This window comes from Kryptolebias marmoratus, linkage group LG4 (genome assembly GCF_001649575.2).
Source record: "Kryptolebias marmoratus isolate JLee-2015 linkage group LG4, ASM164957v2, whole genome shotgun sequence".
Lineage (NCBI taxonomy): Eukaryota > Metazoa > Chordata > Actinopteri > Cyprinodontiformes > Rivulidae > Kryptolebias > Kryptolebias marmoratus.
The window spans coordinates 2371466-2395553 of record NC_051433.1 but is presented as its reverse complement, the minus strand read 5'-3'; the positions used below and the strand labels follow the sequence as shown (position 1 = coordinate 2395553).

Sequence of the window (24088 nt, the reverse complement as noted above, 5' to 3'; positions counted from 1 at the left end):
AAAAGATTAATTTATCTTTTTATTTTCTTGGAGTGAGCAGCTAGAATTCAAGCAGTGAGCATAAAAAAAGAAATTGTGAAAGTGCAGGTAAGGAAGTAAAATGAGATTTAATAACGAAGAAGCAAAAATGGGAAAGGGAAAATTAAAAAAAAGAAAGAGAAAAGAGAATTTAGAGTTGAGGGGACTGAAGTGGCTGCAGGGATCCAAACCAGCAGCAGACAGAAATAAGAAATTGATGAGAACTCCGGAGAGAAGAGGTGAAAGGAAGATAAATACCAAAGAAAGGTGAACTCTTGTGGTTAATTAAGCCTGTCCGTGTTTGGTCTCGCTCTATTCTGAAGCACATGGTCAACAAGATCAGCAGCGGTCTGAAGCCACTTGGCTGCCATGATGACAAACTCGCAAGAGTAAAATCGATGCACGGCTCTGAACATGGCTGTGGCGACTGGTGCCTGGAAACGGGGTCATGTTTACCACGTCCACGACACGAGTCCACAGAAAGTCGCCCTCTCTTCTGCAGCCGGAAACGGAAACGTTAGTCATCCACACAGCTAGTAATCAGTCTAAAAGGTCCAGAGCCCACAACACACTTTGTTTCTGATTGTAAATAAAATAAGATTCACCGATAGGCCCTCTGAGATGTCTTCATTAGGAGTAACAGAAATGTTTGCAGTTTAATCTTAGCTCATGCTGCTCTTTAACTTACTGATACGTTTTGTCCAAATGAGCTCTCTCTGGCAATTTTAGTTCAGACAGATTATGCTGCTCGGATCCGTCTCATCCCTGGGGTATTCTGCTTGACATTTTTTGTAATAAATGGTGAAAAATAAATAAATAAATCATTATTATCTTATTGTCTCCCTGCTGCAGCAGGCTGACTGGAAGTCCTCTAGCTAGGCTGCAATTAACGAAAAGAAAAATTGCATTACAGCTAATTCCAGTTCGACTGACTGATAGTTAGCTAAATGCAAATTAAGGCCTAAAAGTGCTTCTTAAAGTTAGCACATGCAAGCCTCTGGGACCAAAGGCTGCGTTGTGATGGACCTGGAAGCTGAAACGGGACCAGGCTGCTTGGTTTCATTAACACATCCAGTCAGTTTCAGGTGTAAAGATAAAAAAGAGATTTATCTTTATACCTGGGGCAGAAGCTCTGCCTGTAGCCCACACACACACACACACACACCCTCACACACACACAGTTATAGGAGCTGGCAGGCGGACACTAAAGCACTCTGATCTGATTTGAATACACACATAAAATAAAAAACATGGTCTCAACTCTTGAATGAACCGTCTGATTCTGTTTTAGCATCTTTTCACTTTTTAAAAGTAGAAAACTTTTTAGCTAAGTAGAAACCTGCTTTTTTATCTTTTTTATTCTCGTGCCTTTTTGGTTTCTCATCTCAAGCTTCGTGTCTTTTCTTTTCAGTCAATTCTTTTCCTAATTAAACCACATTCAGAGCCGTCCAGTCGTGTTTAACCATCTCTTTGTCTGCCTCCTTCCGTCTCCTTTCAGCCTTAACTACAGCGGCATGTGTCTCGCTTCGGACGCCCAGTTCAGCGACTTCCTGGACGGAATGGGACCGGCCCAGTTTGTTGGGCGCCAGACGCTTGCGATGACATCCATGGGTGAGAGAAGACACATTTAAGCTTTTAAGCTAAACCATTTTCCACACCAACCGTTGAATAAAACAAGTAAACCAGTCAAGCTTTGCAGAATTCAGTCCAACTGTTCTTAGGTTGCCATTTCAACCAGTTAGAGACAATATTTGATGGGATATCTATTTATCTTTGTTATTTTAAGGCACGAAAATTAGCATGATGAACCAACAATTAACTGTTCTAACCTTTGAAGTGGTCTGATTTTAAACATATCTACAGGATGAACTAATAAAATGAACTAATGAACCAGAAGTAATGTTCTGGTTGGCAGATTTAAACGATAAGACAGCGGTGAGGTGTGCAGTAGGAGTGACTGATGGATTCAAGATGGAGATGTGGTCAGATTCTTTTAAGCAGTGGTGATGGACAGGATGACAGATGAGATCTGGCGACAGTCCCCATGGATTGTAGTGAGGGTAGGGAGCAGGTGGAAGAGAAGCTGACGAGGTGGAGGTGAGAAGGAGACAGGTGGAGCAGTGAAGCTGCGAGAAGTAGAAGTACTGAAGGAGGATGAGTTGAAGCACCTGGGGTCGACCATCCAAGCAGAGGGTGGAGACAAATGTCCGGGTGATTTGTCACAGAAGGATGTCTCCAAGAGTGAAAGAAGGTTAACAAGAAGGTGAAGAGGTGAGGATGAGATGGTTTGAACATGTGCAGGGGAGGGAGAGTAGATAAATTGGACAAAGGGTGTTAAATACAGAGCTGCTTTGGAGAAGAAAAAGAGGAAGACCACGGTGAAGGAGAGGGTTAGTGTGACAGAGGAGGATGCTGGGACAGGGTGAGATGGACGCAGATAAAGCAAAAAGCATTTATTTTTTAAATATCTTTGTGTAAAAGGAATATTTAAGGGTCAAAACTGTCACACAGTAATTAAAAAAAAAATTCCATAAAAAATAAATCTGAAAATTAAAAAGGCAAAAGCTTATTTAGCCATGAAACGAAATGAAACGGCAGCTAAAACCACTTCCGTTTCGGCTCTAAGCTGCTTCATAAATCAGAGCTGGGTCTTACTGCAGTATAACTTTCATCATCCGCTCCATTTATTTATGTTCAGATTGTTATATACCGGAAATATTTTATGCAGCCTGTCTTCGGCAGCAGTAAGTGGGTCAGTTTCCTCACCGTGTCCTTGGACCGACAACAGTTCCTGTCGCTGGACCAGTTTCACTCCAGACCTTCTGTCCAATCCAACATTATATAATGTCAGACAACCCAGAATAACTTGGCTGTCATCTGCGCTCAGCCACTTACAAAACAATATTTGTCACACTGGTGGCTACAGTGATTATCTAATAATCAATTCTCATGTGGGAAATCAAGGAAATATTTAGTTTGAGCTAAAACCGCGTTCAACAGAAAACTAGAACGGAAGATCCTGTCTGCAAACAGCTTTTAACTTGTATTAATTGTATTATCTTTAAGATAATATTTGGCCATTTGATGTGTAGGGTTTATCAGAATCTTTTTTCTATTTGCTTTGATTTAAGCAGCCGACAGGTTGAACCAAACCAGCAAGAAGACAGAGAATTAACAACTAATTAAATTAAACTGAATAAAACGAGCCATATTATAACCAGGCATGAAAAGGAATGAATGCACTTCATTTATCTTGATGGTTCAAACTGATTGTGTTCTCACACATCCATCCAGGTGATGTAGAAATCGGTCTGATGGAGAGGAATGGGAGTCTGGAGGTGGAGGTTGTCCAGGCCAGAGGACTCACCATGAAACCGGGTTCAAAAGGACCTCCAGGTAAGTCCATACCTCAGTACCATCATCCCTCTGGGTTTGCATCAAGCACGTCAGCTTATGAGCTGAATATTTTCCCATTAAATAGAATTGAGCGTTTTGTTTGGGACAAGGACGGTTCTGTAACAGGACCAGCTGCACACACAGCAAGCCTGCAGGGTGAGCCAGAAGGGGAACCAGTTTTTCACACTTTATAGGGAGTTGGCACAAAGAACAGAAGGAGGTGATGTACCAAAAAAAAAAAAAAAACAACCTAACAGCAGCGTGACTCACATGGGTTTTTCACCCAGGAGAATAAAGCTCATGTCCACTGTGGGCTCATTAGATCCTGCTGCATTAATGTGTTTTCTCTCATACCCTGTTTTAGTTTCTTACAGTTTATATTTTAGGAAACAGAGCATTGTTTCATTGTTTCTCTTTAACTACCTACTTCTCTACCTTCTCCAGAATAAGTAAAGTGCAATTTAGAGTAGATGAAAGAAAAACAAACATGAATGACAAAAAATAAACTCCATAAATCCTGCAAGAACAAGAAAAATCTCTTCCTGTTTTGTGTTTCCACGTGCAGAAATCTAATCATCAATCTCTGATCCAACATACTAAATGAAACAATATGTGGGCTAAGATTCAGAGTGTAAAAATGTCTAAAGTTAGTGTTTGACTCCAGGTTATAAAACCCATGAACAGGCAGATGTTTTTAAATCAGACTGTTTATTTGTTCCAGCTGTTGTGTAAAACTGAGAAGAAACATTTCAGGCTGACAGTTGATTTGTCTGAAGTGATACAAGTAAAACAGCTCAGCTTACAGCATCAAAAAGATTTTAGAAATTACGTTGAGAGACTTAAAGTTAAAGGTCAAACGTAAGAAATCTGTATATATGGGGATTGATGAATAAGTGTCAGTCGAATCTGTTGAGGATTTAGCTCTCTCTACTGTTTTAAGTCTTTTGCATTCTTAGTAAGCATTCGGTGTGCACTTAAAAGAAGAGGGATGTGTGACAAAAGGTCAAAGGTCAAAGGAAAGGTTTGCAGACAGTGGTGAGAGCAGCCATGTTGTCTGGTTTGGAGACAGAACAGGAAGTGTCAGAGCTGAAGATGTTGAGCTTCTCCTTGGGAGGGATGAGGATGGACAGGATCAGGGATGAGGTCATCAGAGGTCCAGGACTGGGAGACAAAGTTAGAGACGGTTTGGACATGTCCAGAGGAGGGACAGAAGGATGTTAGAGACAAAGAGGACAGATATGGATGCAGTTAGAGAGGAGGACAGAGGACAGAGGTAGATGGAGGAGGATGGAGACCCCTGCAAAGAGAACTAATAAATAATATGTGGTTTTAAAACAGGTTACATGTGATTTTATTGTATCAGGGTGAGGAGGGTGAGGAGGGTGAGGAGGACCCAGACTGCAGCCATGAAGTAGAAACTAAACTTTATTAAAATAAAAAGCTGACAATCTGCTGCTGAGGATATAAACTGCAGCAAATAAAGACATGCTGCAGTCTGCTGGCGTCCTCAGATAGATGACTTTATTCATCTGCATTTTAAAATGTATCTTAATGTTTTTGCCTTGAGATTACTTTTATTGTGAATTGGTGCTATATAAACAAACTGAATTAAATTAGTCATTGTTTCTTCTCATTCTTCTGCTATAATTTATGTATTTCATTCAACCTATCAGTTCGAAATAACTGCTTTGTGTTAGTTTAAATGTTAGAAGTTTAATTAAAAAGAGTTACTTTTAACTTTCCTGTCTCTGATTATTCCAGCTGCGTACATCAAAGTTTACCTCCTGGAAAACGGGGTGTGTGTGTCCAAGAAAAAGACCAAGGCAGTCAGGAAGTCTCTGGATCCTCTCTACAACCAGGTCCTGGTCTTCTCTGAAAGCCCACAGGGGAAGGTGGTGCAGGTAAGACACAATGCTGTGGCATAAAACCGAAAAACTGGGTTATTTTCCATGTCTCTGAGATGTCTTCCTGTGTCCTCATGTCCTCCCTGGAACGTTACCTTCATGGTATCTTCTCTGTGCTAGGTTGTTTTCATGACCCAGGTCACAAATATAACTGTAGTTTAGGCATGAGGCCAGTTCTGCTTCAGTAAATATAAACCTGAGAGCTTCAGAAAGAACCTGCAAAGACCATCCACCTTCTGGTTGACATTTTATGTCCAAGCAGGATCATCATCCAGCGTGAAGGGGAGCAAATAGCAAACATCGCCTTTGAAAGAATTAAATAACAGGACATAATGTCATATAAAACATTGTCTTCTTCTTCTTTTTTTACACATATTGAGTAATGAACCCCTCTAACAACATTCTTGGCATATTCCTTGTCAATATAAAATGATAAGAAACAATTACAACAACTTAATTATTCATCTTGAAGCATCCAGTTTCAACTAAATCTTTTGGTAATAATATCAATGAAGCTGAGATAAACTGGACCAAAGATTTGGTCTGAAAGAAAAAACAAAAAACAACCCAGACAGACTAAGATTGCTGCCAGCAGGATGCATAAAACTGACTTCAGTCCCTCAGACTCAGCGTCTCTTCGTCCTCAAAGTGTCTCCATAAAATATTAAGAGTTCTACCACATTCTTAAACCGGTGGACATAAAACAGGAAGTATGCTGCCTGTAGAAAAGGTTCAGAGAACACACAGTGGAGGAAACTGAAAACCGGAGCTTCACGTTTCCTAAAAGAGTCTGACCCAATGAACCACAGGCTGGGAGTGAACTTTATTCCTTCATTTCTTCGAGCTTCAGCTGCTACAATCGAAAATGTCACAAAGGACTCTTTCAGAGGTGGATTGTTATTAACTGAGCTTGTTCATTTACCCAAATTGTATTCCTTTACTGACATTCTTTTCACCTTTTTACTTTTACGTTTCTTTTCATTTTCTTTCATGCAGATTTCAGTTTCATATTTCCAGCCACAATCCATTACTGTCACATTTCATCATGTCTTCATAACCATTATGAAGACATGAAATCCGACTGTTGTGCTTAAGTACACGACCTGTTTGTCAAAGTGTCGGGGTTCTTTGGTAACAAGCTGATGGAAACGGTGACGTGTTAAAGGCCTTCAGCTCTCCCTCCAGCTGCTTTCCTGCTCCTGTCACCGTGTAATTAGCCACTAAACGCCACCCTCTTAATTACTGCTGTCTGTGGCGCTGTCCTCCGAGTTTCATCAGACTCATTCACACCGGATAATGAAAACCGCTGAAATCAGCAGCACTTTTCAATTTGTCATTTCCCAATTTAGCAAATCATGAAGCTGCTTAAGTTGACACTGAAAATCTATTCAAAACCCTGTTTTAATTGCTTCCATAACCGAGTCAATTGTTCAGCTTTGACAAGCTACCTTGAAGTTTTATGCATATTCTGTGAATTATTTTAAAAGATGCTTATGTCCCCTTGTCCCCCAAATGTGAGCACCTTTTAAAAAGGTTTGATCAGAGACGTTTCAGGCCGCACACACCTGTGTGATAGAACCGAAAAGACCACTTTTTTCTGTCTCAAAGGGTTAAGTTTTGATGCTTAAAAAGGTTCTTTCACTCATTTCTCTTTGCTACACCGTGCATTCTTTCTAATTTGCAGTAGATGAAGTCAGAAATGATTGTTGGGATTCTTTAAAAAAGAAAAATCCCAGATGCATTCTTCAAGAACCGAAGAACTGAGTGAAGCAGATTTGGACGCCGAGTCTCGATGGAAACACTTGATATTCTAGCACGCACAGAGACACACGACCTCTGCATGAGAGGACACGTGTGCTGAGGGATATTGATTAATTTGTCCACCGCCTGACAAGATGTGAGGGCTGTCTGAGCTGAGTCCTGATTTTATCAGGATGTCGGGGGACAGAAGACACTACGTGGACAAATAAACGTGCAGATCTCTCACTTTTACAATCACACACACACAGAACCATCCTCATTTAGTCTAAAACATCAATGTGCTCACTACCGGAGAGAGAAAACGTCCCCCGCGTCCTTACTGTGTTCCTAAATTTAAATACAAAAAGGTCTGCACTGAAAATAAAAATCAAATATATGGTAAAACAGCATCAATGTGGCTTCCAGAATTAAAACGGTATGATGACATTGGTTGACACAGTGCACTAAAGCTGTTTGAAATAGTAAATTATTATGAAAAAAAGAGTCTTTCATTAAAAATAGCACAATGCAACTGTAAAACATAGGACTTCACTGTAATAAATAGTAACAATGTATGACAAGGTGGTAAAAATGATTTAGTCGATGGTAAAATATCAACAGCTGCTGTTGAATTTTGCCGTAAAAACTACAAAAACATTGTAAAACAGTGAAAGTTGTGGTGAAATGTGTGACTGCCAGAACTTCAACGCAACGCCAATGTGTGACAGTACAGAAAATAATGTTTCATTTATGGTAAAATACCAACATATGCCAGATTTTCCTTGTTTATTGGTGGATACTGAATCTGTCAGACTCAGCTGTGGTTTAAGTGATTTTTTTTTAAAAAGCTTTACCTCTTTTCCAGGTGATTGTTTGGGGGAACTATGGACGAATGGACCGCAAATGTTTCATGGGCGTAGCTCGAATCCTGTTGGAGGAGCTCGACCTCAGCACGATGGTGATTGGTTGGTACAAGCTGTTCCCTACATCCTCGATGGTGGACCCAACAATGGCGCCACTCATTCGCCACTCGTCTCAGATGTCTCTGGAGAGCACCATCGGGCCATGTTGTGACAGATCATAATACTCGGACAGAACTGTAGCTTTGATGCTGTTGCTCAGATGCTAATGCTAAGCTAACCCAGAGGACATGTTTTTTATAAACTCTGCGGCTCTGCAGACGGATCAGCCGAGCGTTCTTGTTGCAGGTAGTCGTTAAATAATTCTCCCAAGAAGACTTTGACAGATTCAGCCACATCGAGGATTATCTCTGATTGGAATATGACTGAACTGACCTGCAGGCCAACTTGTATTAAAATTTTTGAAATGATATCAGATTGTTTCCTGAGTCTAACAGGAAGCACATCTCTTTTGTTGTTGTAACAGACCATCCCTGGGACTCAAAGGGAAATTTTTTGCTGTCTTCAGATGTCTTTGATGGAAAAAAATAAAACTATTTAATGAGGATACTTCAAAGCAGGGCTCGGTTGCCAACATCGATCACATCCTATTGGGACCAGAGTACACAGCGGGTTCAGCTTTGCTTCTGCTTCATGCCTTCATTCAATTTTCATTCCCGGGACAGCTTGTTGTCTTTCTGCATCCTCGTTAGCGGCTGGACGGCTCCGGAGTGCGATCTGTTTATTCACCCAATCGGAGAGAAAGTTAAACTGAGAAACCAGGCTGTAAATGGATATGTGTGCACAGCAGGACTTAAGATGACTTTCAAAGAGAATAAAATATGTTATTTGCTGTAACATACTAAGACAATTTGGTTTTAAATAGTCTAACTGATTATGTTTTCATTTTGTCTGTGTGTTTGACATTAATCAACTCGTTGGGTTAACGATGTAAGTTCAGCAGACATGATTTGAAGCCCCCCCCTTTCACTTCTGGACAGATCCAGATCTTGATCCAGACCTCAGAACCAAAGCTATGACTGCAGGTTATTGCATCTACAAGCAGCGTCGGATATAAATGACTGGATTTACCTTTGAACCAGAACTAAATCTTTATTCCCCAAAACTCATGTGTCATCATGGCCCAAGGTTAGGTGAGTTGACTGCTACTATTACTGTCGGGTGCTTCTCAGTTTGGTCAGGTAATGTTGGGATGAATTACGTGCTTTTCTGCAGATTTTAAAACAGTAACCAAAAATGGCTACTTCTGAATTGATGGGACTTTAGTTCTAATTACAAATTTCTCACTTATGTAAACTAGGTGCAGTTGCAACCAAAAAAGTTTTAAATTCAATTAATTACCTGAAAGATTTTTTGGTCTGCGTATAAAATGCACAAGTTCTTCTAAATAACTTGTCCTTAACCCTCTCAAGGCAGATGTTGTAGATTTGCAACAGCGAATTGCATATACCGGTACCTAATTACTCCACATTCATATTTTATGAGCCTTATTTCACTCAGATGATAATTCCCCCAAATATCTGATTTTTCCTGTTACTAAAACTTAATTTGAGCCTGAGAGGGTTAAGGATCCTTCTTGCATAATATTATGACAATGGCAGATAAAGGTTCCATCACAGCTGAACTAAATTAGACTCTATGCATGCAAAATGTTCTATTGAATTTGAATTTAAAGCAGCTAATGGTAAATGCATGAGATTAGCATGTTTAAATCTTGCTAAACCCTGACAAGAAATCACAGGTGCTCAGCATGAAACAGCCAGGCGTAAAAAAGGAAGGTCTGGTTTTGTCTTCATTTAACACTTCTGTTGTGTGTTGGTCTTTTCACACTCACAGTCCTTGTGCAGGTCACACGAAATGCAGCAACCTTTGCTGCAAATGAGTGATATCACCAACAGCAACAAAGAAAATGAGGATTGAAGCTTTGCTTGTTGTATGGGACCAACAGCTTGCTGTGTATCCTGGTTTAATCCTAGTTGGGAATGCTTTTAGCTGATATTTTAAAAAGGCAGGTTTCTAATATTCCCCGTTCTCCTTTTTTATGCTTTGGCCACCAGTTGTCTAATAACAGTTTCTACTCTGCCAATTTCTACCAGCAAGTGTCTTCTCCTTCCTCTTCCTCAATTATCTCGTGGCATGTGTCATTGTGAGGGAGGAGCAGAAACCACCACTCACAACATCTAACAGCAGTATTCAGGCTGTGCAGAAAAGCGTCCCCTTTATTCAAAATTAAAGCCCTGATCCAGTGAATGCAAAGCCACCTGGTGTTTAACCATGCTCCAACTCAAATTGGAGGGAGGAGAAGAGAAGAGAGAAAAAGAGCATGAAATGCATTTTGGATCAAGCAAACAAAGGATGTGTCTATTGACGTCAGGACTTCAAAAAAAAGGACAGAAATAGGATGAATTTAAAGGGAACACAATGTGCACACTGTAGAGACATCTTATTGATGAACAGATCTTTTATTTGGGCACTTTAGAATCCACAATGTCTTTTTACATGTAAATATTACCATTGTTTGTGTCTTTTGGAGTGAGCCAAAGTAAATCTGTAATGACTTAGTTTATTGTTAAAACTCAATGAGAAGGAAGTGATATTCTTGCTAGTTGTTGTAAGATTGTAGCATTAGCTGGTAGCATCTGCATGACTGATTAAAACTTAATAATTAGCGCACATCTTGATAAGATTAAGCACGAGTTGAAAGCTACATAGGAGGGTGAGAACGAGCTCAGATGCAACCCCGATTCTGAAAAACTTTAAACAAAAACTGAATGCAACGATTTGCAAATCTCATAAACCCATATTTTATTTCCAGTGGAACAAATTAAACATATCGAAAGACGAAACTAAGACAAAAAGAGAGTAATTTGAACTTGTTCCAGGTCTGTGTTCACCAACAGTGAAATGTTTCCTGGATGGGAGCAGATGTTGTTCTAAAACCTGTACATACTGCCTTTCCAGATGTCTCAGCTGCCCATGGCAGAGGCATTAATGCACCCCCATACCATCAGAGAGGCAGGCTTTTGAACTGAGCGCTGACAACAGCCTGGATGGTTCCTCTCCTCTTTAGTACGGAGGCTGTGGTTTCTAAAACAAACTTCAAATTTGCTCCAAAATGCTCAATTTACACCCAGTCCTCTGACTGACCTGCTGCCAATTAACTTAATTAGTTACAAAATCCTCCATCAGTTTCTTACCAGCTCTTTGTTGCTCCTAGACCAACTTTTATGAGATGTGTTGCTTCCATTAAACTCAAAAGTTACCTTATTTATTCCCAACAATTTGTTAGTTTCTATGTTCCACTGTGAATAAAATATAGATATCTGAGATTTGCAAATCATGGCATTGTTTTTATTTACCGTTTACACAACATCCCAGTTTTTTCAGGATTAGGGTTGAGAAACATATCTGTGTAGCAAATTATTTCAGTTTTGTATTAAAATGACTTTAGACTTTATTTTCAATAAGACACAATGACAAAAAAGTTAAATAGTCATTTTTTCTATTTTTAAGGTCAAATTTTAAAACAAATTCTACCCTTCTACTGATAAAACCACACAGTATTGATTTTTTATTTTATTATTTTACAACAGTGGCCTCATTTTTGCCAGTAGAAGTATTGCAGGGATTTTAATTTGTTTGTTTCCAAACAAATTACCTACATTTTTCTTCAAAGCAATAAAACATCCACTCATCGTAGTTCTTTTCACTTAACACACGTGATTTTTGGAAAAAGTCGATTTTATCAGTTCCTGAATTTGACATCCTGTGGCATAAACTGTGCATCCATCAGGACTGAGAAAATAACTTCAAGTAATCTCATTTATAATAATAATAATATCAAAAAAGTTGGAATTTGCCATGAAAGGAGTATTTCCCCTTCGTATATTTACACATGATCTAAAAAAGAATAGTTAGCTCTGATTGGTCAGCTCTTTCAGCCATTGTGATTAAAAAATAATAATATTAAGGTTGCATTGGAAGCCATGAAGTTCACAAAAAAATATTTCATTTGTCGAAACATTTATTATTTTCAGATAATGTGAGTGATTTATATTTCTGGGCCACCGGTGTGGTGGGTAGCGCGCATCTTTTTCTGTAACATTTCCCAAAAACCGTGTCGTCTGTTGTAAAACTCACAAGCTGAGATAATAACACATACAGCATGAGCATTTCTTATTTTATTTTATGACCAGAAATTACATTAAGTAGCATAACTGTAATTATACCAGTAATGAGAGGGATTATAACTGTCAGGTTGTGAGAAAAATAATATCTTTTTCAGTTTGAGGTAATGTTAGAAAAGCTGTAGGGATCAAATATATTCATATGCAAATCTATATAAAACACCTTTTTATTGTGATCCATAGAATGTGCTTTTTTCATATTTGTTTACTTCTTTTTGGTGCCAAAATGGTCACAAATTTTAAAAACTAAACCCCTAAACTTACCCCGACTCAGATTTTAATTCTTGCAAGAGGCAAGATAAGGATGTCGGACTTTTACCTTCAAGATTAGCTGGTCTGTAGCTAAATAAATGTCACATTACGTAATAAATAACTGGTTTTAGTTCGGTTAAAGCATATTGAGATGCAGACATTTAAAGTGCCATTGGTTACAACAATAGAAGCTTTCTTTTTAATCACATCTTATCTTGCAGCAGAGCACCAGAGATCATTAAATACGGACATGAAAAGTTTTGAATATGAGGTAATTAACCCTAAACAGCTTCTCTAACAGTTCCTCTTCTGTATGACATGCATGCACACGTTAAAGTTGACTTTAGCATCAGTGGGAACACTAAAGTCTGCAGAAATCTTCCTTCTCTAATAACTTAAAGAAACAGAATTTATATGTCCAGTGTTACCAGGAATAAAAGTCATTATTTATTTGCAGGAAGTGACTGTCCACCCTTTTATTTGTGATGTTTTGTATCTTTTAAAGTCAAATGAATGAGCTACTGAACTGTAAATGCTATAGTTGACATATTCAGCACCAAAAATTGTACGTTTTTGGATTCCTTTTGATTGTGTCTGTCACTTGAATGTTTAAATGTGTATTTCTATCAATTGTAATGTAAGTAGAGGCCTTAAAACATACATCTTGTCAGGGCTAAGGACAATGAATTGTCTCGTTATTTTATGAGAACAATGCAAAAAAAAAAAAAAAAAGTTTTAGTGTCACCATTTCAACCCATGACTGACATAATTTAAGAAACGGATTATATTTGAATTTCTCAACTGTATATTTTTGTCTCCCATACCTTTTACGACTATAAACTGATAAAAGAAAGTATTTTTTGCAGTCTGGATTTTCAAACACTGCCTGTTTCAGGAGAATAATATTTCTAGTTCTGTTGTTTTCAGATGTTCATCACGGCGCCTTGTGGTTTGAAATCAATAGAGTAAAACAAACAAATCATTTTGTAATGTAGCAAAATTACTAGAAACTAAATGTACTTTTACTCCTTTTAGGTTGCATTTCTGCAAAACAAAGCTATTTCCTGTTTAAAATGACTTCTATTAACCATCTTATTAGTGTTCTCAATTTGTTCTGTGGACAATAAGATGAGTTCTTCAAGTAAAACTTCAGGTTTAAATGATCAAGAAAAGCTTCATAAATGCCAATAAAATGATTTAATAAAAACACTAAAATATAGCCTTGTTAGGAATCTTTTTTTTCTTTTATTAAAATTGTTTTTTTTTTGCACATTGGCTCATTGAAACAAAGTCAAAAGACATTTTTTATTTTGACTTTTTGTCTCCGGATTGCTCTCTTGGACTGAGTTTTAGTTATTTTTTTTAATAAAGAACAATCAAACAGAACCACCACTTTGCCAGAGCAATTAAAACAAACTGCTCCTTTTATTCAAAAACAAATAGAAATAAAACGAAATGTCCAATCACTTTTCCAATTTGTGCACAGAAACTCAACAAATATAACATTTTAAGTTTGTTTGTGCAGAAAATCAACCTAAAAGTGAGTTTCCATTTAGTTTTCTTGCAAGCAGACGAGTTTGACTCTAAACAGCAGAAACTAAGTCGCACCTTCAGAGTGACAGTGTGTCCATTTTTAACCCATTCTTCACGTTTTACTCTGAAGAAGATGAGCGGGAGGATGAAGGAGTAGAAAAACACAACATTTCCTCGACTCTTCTGTGATCCAGACACAACCGTTATCAGACTTTTATTTTTTTAAGATTCTCCTCATCTAATCCCCAAAACGTTCCTCGTCAGCACAAGTTGTGTGACCCCAGTCGAGTTTAAAGTGCCATTGTGTTTTCAGACTTTAATTTCTGAGTTTGTGTTTCACATTTTACCACTGGTGTCAAAAAAAACATTTGTCATTCAGCCCAGACACGTCTTTTTTATTGTCCTAATGAGAAAAAAGCCATAATATTTATAACATTCACAGCCTTAAATTCTCATTTTTGAATTTTCTGAAGCATGATATCTTTTTTATTCCCTTCTTATTTACCACAGGAAGGTGATGTTTTAGTTTGGGGAGAATATGAGTGTTGCCAGGAACATATGTAACGGGCAACGTTTGAAGCAATGTTGATTGTTTTCCCCTGACGTGAGTATTTCACAAACCCAGAACCACTTTTCCAAGTATGAATTAGTGTTTTAAAGTACACCATTATTCAGTTAAAACACCACACTGTAGAGCTTTTTAATGTTAAGTGTTGAGTAGCTTCACTGGAAGGAAGTAACTTTTTGCATTTGAGCAAAAAGAAAAGATTTCCATTTGCAAATCTCCTTTATTAGTCGAGTCCGCTTGCTTTTTACAGAAACCCATGTTAGCAAAGCTCGAAGCAACAACAGCATGTCTGCATTGCTTTTATTTGCTGCTCACCTCGAAGACATAATTCTTATCAGACGAGTGAGTAAACAATGTGACTTTAGTTTTGTTCACTGCGTTTAAATTACGATTATATTTGCAAAATCTTTGGGAAACTGTTCTGTTGTTGAATAAATGCACAATTTGGTGTGTTGTTATTCTATTCCAGCTGTCAATAAAATAGATTAACTGCATCATTTGTCTTGATTTTACTTTTGGGAAGTGTTCTTTAATGTAAAAAAAGAGTTATTGTCACTTTATTCCACACATCAGAATAAAATACAGACTTCCTAATAAACGGCAAACATTACCCTTTGCATGCCAAAAGAAGCTAGTAAACAAATTTAACCTCATCACAGATTGGTTATTCAGAAAGATGTTAATGATATGAGGACAGACAATAGGAGGACTAAAGGAGGACTGTGGGTCCACACTCCGTGTCAATAAAGCAAACAGCAGAATCAGCAGAAAACCATGAAGAAGCCTGAGATGTGTAACTGACCTACATTCGGCTGAACAACTGTGGCAGAATCGGATAATCAGTGAATTCTGGAGAAGACGTTTAGGTGGAAATATGATCGGATCTGCAGCTAAACAAGAAAGAAACGAGAAAGATCGAGTAAAACGACTGTCAGGAGTAAAAATCAGGGAGGTGGTTTACTGTTTCAACATATTTTACTCCAAACACATAAAAATGATCAGACTTCTTGTTCCCAAACACTAAAGAGTACCTTTAAAATCCACAAAAGTTGGTTTTTATTCTGAGCAGAAATGTGCCCACACAGTAGAACAGACTTTTAGATATTTTTTTTAAATCGAGGATTTGGGTTAAATCAATTTTCAGTGTTCCTGTTATCTCACTGTGTGATGACATTATTCAATCAGGAAACAGGCTCCTTGTAGCCTCCTTTTACAGTCACCAGTAGCTGCAGCATTTTTAATATTTTTATTTTGGTTTTGATTTTGCCATCCTTTAGCTCCGCCCATTTGAAGCTTTAACGCTATAAATAAATATGAAAAAGGTGGATCTGATCTGCCCAGGTAACCGTTTGCTGCATGAGAAATACAGTTCAAGGGTGTCCAAATCTTTGCATGCCAAAATATCTCTTTTTCCCTGATTCAATCTGTCTCTGTGGCAGATGTTTGGACTCCCCGGTGACCAAACCGATCAGCTTGTATTAAGGTCTCTCTCTTTCTCTCTTGTCACGCGCACACAAAGCAGTAGCGTGACAGGAAGCCAGGTCACACACACAGACACACACACACACAGAGGCAAAAAGGCATGACTTGAATGGACATGCGCAGACTGACAGACAGAGAACACACACAGAACGAACAAGTGCGAGCGTGACTTGCATGCACAAAAGACAGAAAGGCAAATTCACACTGTGAAATTGGACGAAGCAGCAGGAGGCCCTCTAATGGAGCAAAGGCAAATTGGGACATAAATCATTTCCTCCACAGGAGAAATTACATTTCTAAACAACACCTCATCCACTCGGTTATATAGTACTGACAGCACAGAGGAAGGAGCGGCGCTATGACTTAGATTCTCCTCTGCCTCAATCTGTCTTCCTCTGATGCGTCGCTGCTTTTATGTCACGTTTTCATGCAGCCTTCTGTGATCTGTGGATACTACAATAAATTTAAACGAAGCAGCTGCACGTTAACTGAAGGAATTTGCCCACACGCAGCATTTTTCTTTTCTTCTGACTCTGCTTCTTCACCATTTTTTCTTATCTTGACCTTTTATTGCTTCATCCTCCACCATTTCTCTCAGCTATCTTCGGCTGCATCTTTCCTCCCTCCTCCTTTCGCTTTCATTAGCTTCTTCATTATTCTTATATTTGCTCCTCTGCCCAAATACCAGCAATTACTCTTCTACAACATCTTGTCTGACTCTTCAGCTTTTCTCACTTTCAGCTCATACAACAAAGTCACACATTACTCATGTTCCATGTCACTTTTTTATCCTCCTAACTACCCGTAGTTCATATTTGTCCTCTGTGGTGACATCTCCCAGCCCCTGCAACGAGTAAACTCCTCCTGTCCTCCATGAAGCACTTTCAAAAGATCTTCCTCTTTTTCTTCAAAGAAAACAATGTCCATCATCACAAGAAGCTTTTACAGAAACGGGAGAATTAAGTGCAAAATGTTTTATTAAGCAATTTCTGTCTTGAACTGACTCTACAATCAAACAATAAAATACATAAATCTGCAGAAGTAAGAAACAAATAAAAGCTGAAAGCACAATAAGGTCAAAGTCAGCAAGGCCAGGGAGTGAAAGTACATTTTTAAAGAGGATTTTCAAACAGGAAGGGAGGGAATCTGTCTAATAAACAGAAGTAAATCCTTCCAGTCTTGGACCTGCAGCAGAAAAAGCTCGATCAGCTATGAGCTTAAATCGCCTCCTTAGGATCATTAAAAGCATCTGCTGATCATATGGCTACAAGACTTCAGATAACAGGAGCCAGAACTCTTCACAGACTTAAAAACACACAAATTTTAAAATGAGTTCATAGGTGGACTGGAAGCCGGCGAAGGTAAGCCAGAACCAGGGAAATATGTCTCCTTTCTGCAAGCATCAGAAGCCGGACTGACTCCAAAAATCAAGCCGAGACGTTAAAACAGCATTTATTACTGGGTCAGAACTCCTTTCAGACAGGATGGGCTTCATTTTAGATGTTGATATCACAATATTTGACCTCAGAATTTAATAAACGTCCTTCATAGGGGACATTTAGCGTTATTTCCTTGATTTTTTTCTGTATTTTTTTGATAAAGAAGGAAGGAAAATGTTTCCAGAGGCAGAAAATGTTGAAGGAAACTCAGTAACAGTGTGCAGACTGGCTTTGTGTTTAAAAAAAAAAACATTTCTTTTTCTATTTAATAGGTAAAGCCTATTACTTAGATAATTTATGTCACAAAACCTTGATAATTAGTTGCTGCAGCACATTCATTATTTCATGGTTCAGTTTCACAGTGATTCAGATGTAATGGAGTCATATTTTTAAAATAAATAATTTTTTATGGTTGCCATATTACCTTCTAAACAATTATGTAAGTTAACAAAGAATAGTTATAGTGTGGTCAGGAGGGGGTGGTTTCTGGAGAACATTTAATGGCTCCAAATGCAGACCTGATGGAAAATATTACGATTTAATCAAATAAAACAAACATTTCTGCCATGGCAGGAACTTCAAAACAGTTGAAAGTGCAAAGCAACCAAACACAGAGGTTAGATTATTAAAAAAAAATAATTAAAAACAGGTATATTGAAGAGGTGTGGACATCATACAGCAGACAGAAAGCACCAAACAAATATTAAAACAAACAAACTAAAAGATACATTTTACAGTTACAGTTTTTGTAATACAATAATAAAAATGTCCTTCTGTAAGAAGACGCACACTTTCACTTTGAAAGAAAGAAAAATTCAAACATTTTTTAGTTTTAAACCATTCTAAGAGTAAACGTCAGATTTAATTCTAAACTATATAACATTACACATTCACACAAAACTGTTAAGATTTTTATTCCTGTCCCTGAGCATCTTTTATATTTTGCAACATTCCTTTAAAAAACAGTTTTTATGCTTCATTTCATTTTTGTTTCGTAAATCAAAAGAAAAACTTCAACTTGAATGTTCGCAGTTATAAAATGTAAAAATGCTTGTCATTATAGACATTATATCAGGGAAACAATCTGTTTTTAAGACACACATCCTTTAATTAAAAATGCTCATTTAGCCTCTTTGTTTCCATTTGATCTGCTCACTTCAGGAACTCAGTTTTCTTTATTAAAGCAGCTAAATAACAGATTTTTCTGATGGATTTGCTGTTTTTCTCTGGGACATAACTGTAGTATAAGAGCAAATAACTTGTTTCTGCCAAACTTTGCCTAAAGGTTAAAAACCTTGAGTTTATGAATAAATTTATAAAATAAAATAATAAAGTGCCGTCTCTTCGGCTGCAGGCAGAGTGACTCCTTGCAGCGTGATTGGCATTTTAGTGAATTTTCTTGTGGCATAGTGAGCAAGGCAAGCATGGTTAGCATGCTAAAGATAGTGACCTCTCATCACACGATCTGTCCGGTACATGAGAGGAACTAATGAGGCCGCTCGTGAAGAGGGTGTTTGTGTGTGCACGCACTGTAAATGTCACTGGTGCAAAGGTCGTTATATTTAAAAGTCTGAACGCAGTTCTTTTAATTCTGATTTCAGTTAAAGAAGCCGGCCTATTAATCCAAATATTTGATTTGTCGTGCGATGTGATACAGCTGTTCTCAGTCCCTCACGGTAATATTAACGTCATCATCTCGTCCTTTCCACAGCATCTCCCCCTCAAAGTCCACCATCTTGTGTTTGCGGCAGCGCAGCAGAATGCCCACCACTTTGTCTGAGATTTTTACATAACGATCAAAGAGCCGGCCAAAGCTAATAAAGATCTGTCCCTCTCTATTTTTCGCGCCCATGTCCTTGATAATCCACACCATCTCCTCCATCTCCCTGTGGATGTGTTTCTGGGCCCTGTCTCCCCTCTCAGCTGTCTTGGAGCCGTCTTTGGGTCGACCGTAGCCGGAGTCCCCTTTGCGGAGACGCTGGGACATGGCGTACTCGTAGTCGAAGTCCTCGCTGAAGGGGTTGAGTTTCTGCCCTTCGACGTGCAGCTCAGACCATTGCTGCCAGCGGGTTTTGATGTCAGTCATGCTGGCAATTTTAATCTGCAGAAAAATAATATTTGTTACAAAACAAATCTACTCAAACAATTACAGTTTCAGCAATTTAAAAAAAAAAACCCGACAGAAGTAACGGGTTGCATTTAAGAATGGCAGTGGAATAGTTGCAAACTTACAAAGAATGGGACTTTTACTTTAAACATAATGGTTTATTTGTAACTGTATTTATCCAGCAGAAGCCCCTTTGGTGAAAGTTGGGGGACTTTTTGTTAAGATTTGTAAAGAAATTTAGTTTCAAGTCACTGAGAACTGTTTGTGGTTGGTACGAATTATCTGATCATGTCACCTTTTTCTTTAAAAACTATGATTTCCCGTCGTATAAATTTCATTTCTGCTGTTGCAGGTAGAGGATCTCTTGAGTTTTTAATCTCTTACAAGCTCACAATAGTTCCAAACAGTTTCTAATCTAAATTGTTTTTTCCACAGCTGTGTTTTTCTCCCATCCCTTGACGTGAAGCATGTATCCCAGCTCTCTGCCTATAGCGGCATATATTTTCAGATTAATGACCCTCAGTCTTTAAATAAACTCCATGCCACTTGTTAAAATAGATCTCCAGCTTGGTCCTTGTGTTGCACACTGAGCCTTACTGAATAACGATTTAAAGATGTTCTTTTAATAAACCAGCTCAAAAGTGCATTTTGCAACCTTCCAGAAATAGGTTTTATGGAGCAGTTCAGCCATCGTTGCTGTTGACGTTTGCAGCGCCTGCTGTGATGCTCCCATCTTCTTCTTTTTTGCACAAAATACTCACCAGCCAACTTTAAAACATGCCATAATGTGAAGTGTAATACTATGAATAAAAACTTATTTTTCCATGAGTTCTCCCTCTTTCCTTCCTCCTGGATTAGAGTTTCCGTCGGCTCGCCAGGCCTTCAGATCAGTGTCATCAGATGTCTTTGGTATTTGTTCTGGAAAAAGTCAAGACGTGCTCCTTGCCAAGTGTTTTCCCTGAAACTCTACCAGTGTTTTAGGTGATAATGTGACTGAGCCTGTGTTTTCTGTGCTGCTTGGATCTAAGCACATGTTGTTGCTTCGTCCCTTACATTTCTATTACCCATAAAAAAAAAATCCTGTTTAAATAAACTAAAATCTTCTAGTTTTATTTGTCTGCAAAGCCCTTCTTTTAAAGGTGCACATGCTTTATCATTCCAACCACCAAAGCTATCCTTTCTTTGATCATTTGCACATTAAAATGGTAATTATCCTGGAAATAATTCTCACTCGGAGCAGGTTAACTTGCTCAGTTGTTTGGTTTCTGCAACTTCAGTCATTCCTGCCTTTTAAATCTGATGTTACCTCCTTTAATTATATGATTAAGGCTGCTGTCATACACAACACTCCCCATCACAGCAGGGATTTGATTTCACAAAAGAAAAGGTTTAAAAAAATGACTCAGAACCAAACAGTAGAGAGAAAAATGTTCTTGGAGACTGTAAAAGTATCGCTCAGTTTCAATTATTATTGTCTTGTTATTTTATATTGGCCAAAGTCAATTGAATGCATATCAATAAAATTAATTTCAGAAATGTGAATTTCTGTCTTATTTCCCGTTTATTTCTCTGAGCTCTGTCGCTCTTCAGCCTGTTTCTGTTTTGCTGGCTGTTCCACCTGAAGGTCAGGTTTGAGACCACGTTGCAGAGTGTGACTATATTTATTGACATATATTCCATTGCGCAGAAGACCAGTGTGTGTTTTTATGAGCGGGACTTTCTCGCCGACGTGGCGATGCGGCCGCAGCAACCTCGTTTTTATGGCAGACGTGTTAGTGTTCGAGTTTCGCAGCTGGCGTCCACGAAGGAGTCGGATTTCTTCATTAAGGTCAAGAGTTTAAACTTGTTTGTTTTAATCGTTTTATATCCAGCTGTCACACAACAAAATTGGCATTTTAGGTTTTTAGAATGTGTTTCTCATGTAACAGTAGTTATATTATTCAGTTTTCTTTTAGTTTTTCTTTCATAGCTACAATCTCCACAACTAAGAGAACTAAAACTGAAACGTTGACTTAAACTGGGATGAAATTGTTAAAAAAGTTGAACATTTAGGATTAATGTCAGTGGAAGTAAACCTCAGTGAGAGTTATCTGTAGATTAAAGTCATGAGAAATGATCTAAAGGGTTAATTGTTCCTGGCTCGGATTCGCCACTCTACCTTGGGCCGGCTGGTCTTAGTTTTGGACTCGGTGTCACTTTGTTCAGTTTTTGTATCACTGTTGTCACTGAGTCCTCCATCCTCTCCAATCCCGCTGTCCTCCGCATCCAGGCTGCTGCTCCTCGAACCCAGCTTCTTCTCCTGGAGCTTCATCTTCTTGTCCTGAACAATCCCCCCTCCTCCTCCTCCTCCTCCTGTGCTCTGCAGCACCCTCATGTGACGGCGCCTTGTTGGCGACTCGTTGCCTAAAAATGGCTTGCTCTCCTCCGGACCGGACTCCATCTTGTCTCGGATGGTGCTTATCAGATCGCCGCTGCTGCACTCGCTGCGTTTCAGTTGCACAGTCTTGGTCACAGAGCAAGTTCGGATTTTGTTTTCTTTGGTGTCGCTGGGATCTGCTGCGATTACTCGTGGAGTAACGCTCAGTTTGACCACGTGCTCTCGCTCTTTCCTGTCTTCCTCCTCAACGGATGAAGGCATCCAGCCACTAGGGATAGCATCTTGCTTGCCTGCATGTTCCGTGGCCCATCCCTGCCAACTCTTGGCCAAATTAGCCACCATGGCAGCGCATTTTATTTTACGCACGGCGCGTTTGAAAGCCTGCGGCTCCTGTTGTGAAACCACACTACTCATGGTGACAGGTTACCAGCTGGGTTGGTTTCTAAAAAGTTCTTTCCTGTGCGTAATTCCTTTCAAATACTAATTAAAATTAAACTACTCTTGAAAGTCCTCTATATGCAGATGATGTGGTTGTTTCTTGAGTTGTTGATGGTCTTTTTTATATAAAAAAAAAAAAAGCCAAAGTAAAAAAAGTCCTGGTTTCTCTTTCTTGATAAAGATGTCACTGAAGATTTTTCCATGTGCCAGCTGAATCTTTCCCAACAATCGCCCAAGCACCTCAGCTTTAAAAACCTGGATAGATCATCACAGAAACATCCGGAGACTTCCAGATCATCCGACAGGTCAGCGGGTGAGCGGCTGGTGTGACGAGTGCGCCGGCTTTGCTTTTAATCCCAACCTGAAGCCTCCCTGGCTCCACACCGGCCTTTAAATAGGGAATGGGTTGTAGAGGAAGTGATGCCACACAACGTCCACGTGAGACGGGAAAGCTCAGTTTCAACATTCCTGTTACCGACACACACACACACACACACTGAGGACTGGAATCTCTCCGAGTGGGGTCCAGGGAACAGGTTTCCTAAAGTTTTCGTCCTTGTACACAAACGAGACGAATCCCTAACAGGTTTCTGCTCTGAGTTAGGCTGCTAAACTCAGGGAGTGATGTAAGTGGCGATGAGTTTGTTGTTTATATTTAGGGATGTGTTTTCATACAAACACACAGTGGTCCTTTCCATCATTAGATCAGATGTTCTGCATGAGTGGGAATTCCTAAAGTGAGGGTCACATACACAGAAAGCAACATGAATGTTTGTCGACATGTCTGCACAAGTGTGGCAGAAGCTATTTCAGCGAACGTACAGGTTTACTAATCAGCCATAACGGTGTGATTACCAGGAATACAGCAAATGTTTCTTTGGTGCTTTCTTCATGTCTGGTATGGATGTGTTAGCAAATTAAAAAAATGATTTTTTTAGAATTAAAAGTCTAACTTGTTTAACTGTATTTACTCGAAATAGAGCGAGATGAATCTGAACGTGTCTCCTGAGAGGGGCCAAGCCGTGTCCGCTCAGGTTTCTGACATGTGCATGGATATTAGTGTACGTGAGTACATGTGTACACAAGTGCAAGTATTCCTCAACTTTCCAGCCTGCTGTTTCACTTGCACGCTCCTGCTGCCTGCTGTGCACTGCGGGCTCGCACGGAAATAGAAACGGTTGGCACTGGGAAGCAATAAGAAAGGTGTGAGAACAAAGCGTAACGGTTTGAGAATTTATACTTGACTTAATCAGAGGAAAATCTTTTTCTGTTTGACCGTGCGTCAGCGGCTGAATAATGAGGAGATGGAGTTTGATGATCTCAGTGGGGAAACTGTTTAAGTTTAAGTTCAGAGCTGGAGTGGGAGGATGTTACAGAGTCTGGGTTGTTTTAAAGGACGTTTTGGGAAACTTTGCTCTCACAAAGATTCAGACGTGGTGACGTGATATTTTACTGTAAGACCCCTTCAAACATGTTTTTAGTTTCAGAGGTGTCAGCACTCTCAGATTTGACTTACTTACCATTTTCTGCTTTATGAAAACAGTAAACAGTAGTTAGTTTGTTAAACTCTCAGCCCTCCTGCCTTTTGAGTTCTGGATGAATTCATAAATATCAGTAGTCTTGTGATTTTTATTTCACCCCATGCTGAATTTGTTTAAATGTACGACCTTGGAAGGTTCAGATATTTTATATTTGTGTCCTGAGATGGTCAACAGAAAGAAGGTTAA

General features: G+C 38.9%; 2 protein-coding genes across 2 annotated transcripts in view; one reads left to right on the top strand and one right to left on the bottom strand.

Moving 5' to 3' along the window:
* The window catches only part of rims4 (regulating synaptic membrane exocytosis 4), a 41067-nt gene extending 26149 nt beyond the window's left edge, over positions 1 to 14918 (top strand). Inside the window, exons 3-6 of the mRNA XM_017429216.3 lie at positions 1517 to 1629; positions 3313 to 3414; positions 5176 to 5315; positions 7924 to 14918. Coding sequence (XP_017284705.1) covers positions 1517 to 1629; positions 3313 to 3414; positions 5176 to 5315; positions 7924 to 8142 — 574 coding nt within the window. The 3' untranslated portion in view covers positions 8143 to 14918. The remainder of the gene's footprint in view (positions 1 to 1516; positions 1630 to 3312; positions 3415 to 5175; positions 5316 to 7923) is intronic.
* A 2518-nt stretch (positions 14919 to 17436) lies between these two features.
* abraa (actin binding Rho activating protein a) lies at positions 17437 to 22743 on the bottom strand. Its single transcript, XM_017429211.3, has 2 exons — positions 21705 to 22743; positions 17437 to 19540 (listed from the first exon to the last, which is right to left on the bottom strand). The coding sequence occupies exons 1-2, from the start codon at positions 22335 to 22337 to the stop codon at positions 19103 to 19105; spliced, it is 1071 nt and encodes a 356-aa protein (XP_017284700.1). The 5' UTR covers positions 22338 to 22743; the 3' UTR covers positions 17437 to 19102.
* Between the last annotated feature and the right edge of the window lie 1345 nt (positions 22744 to 24088).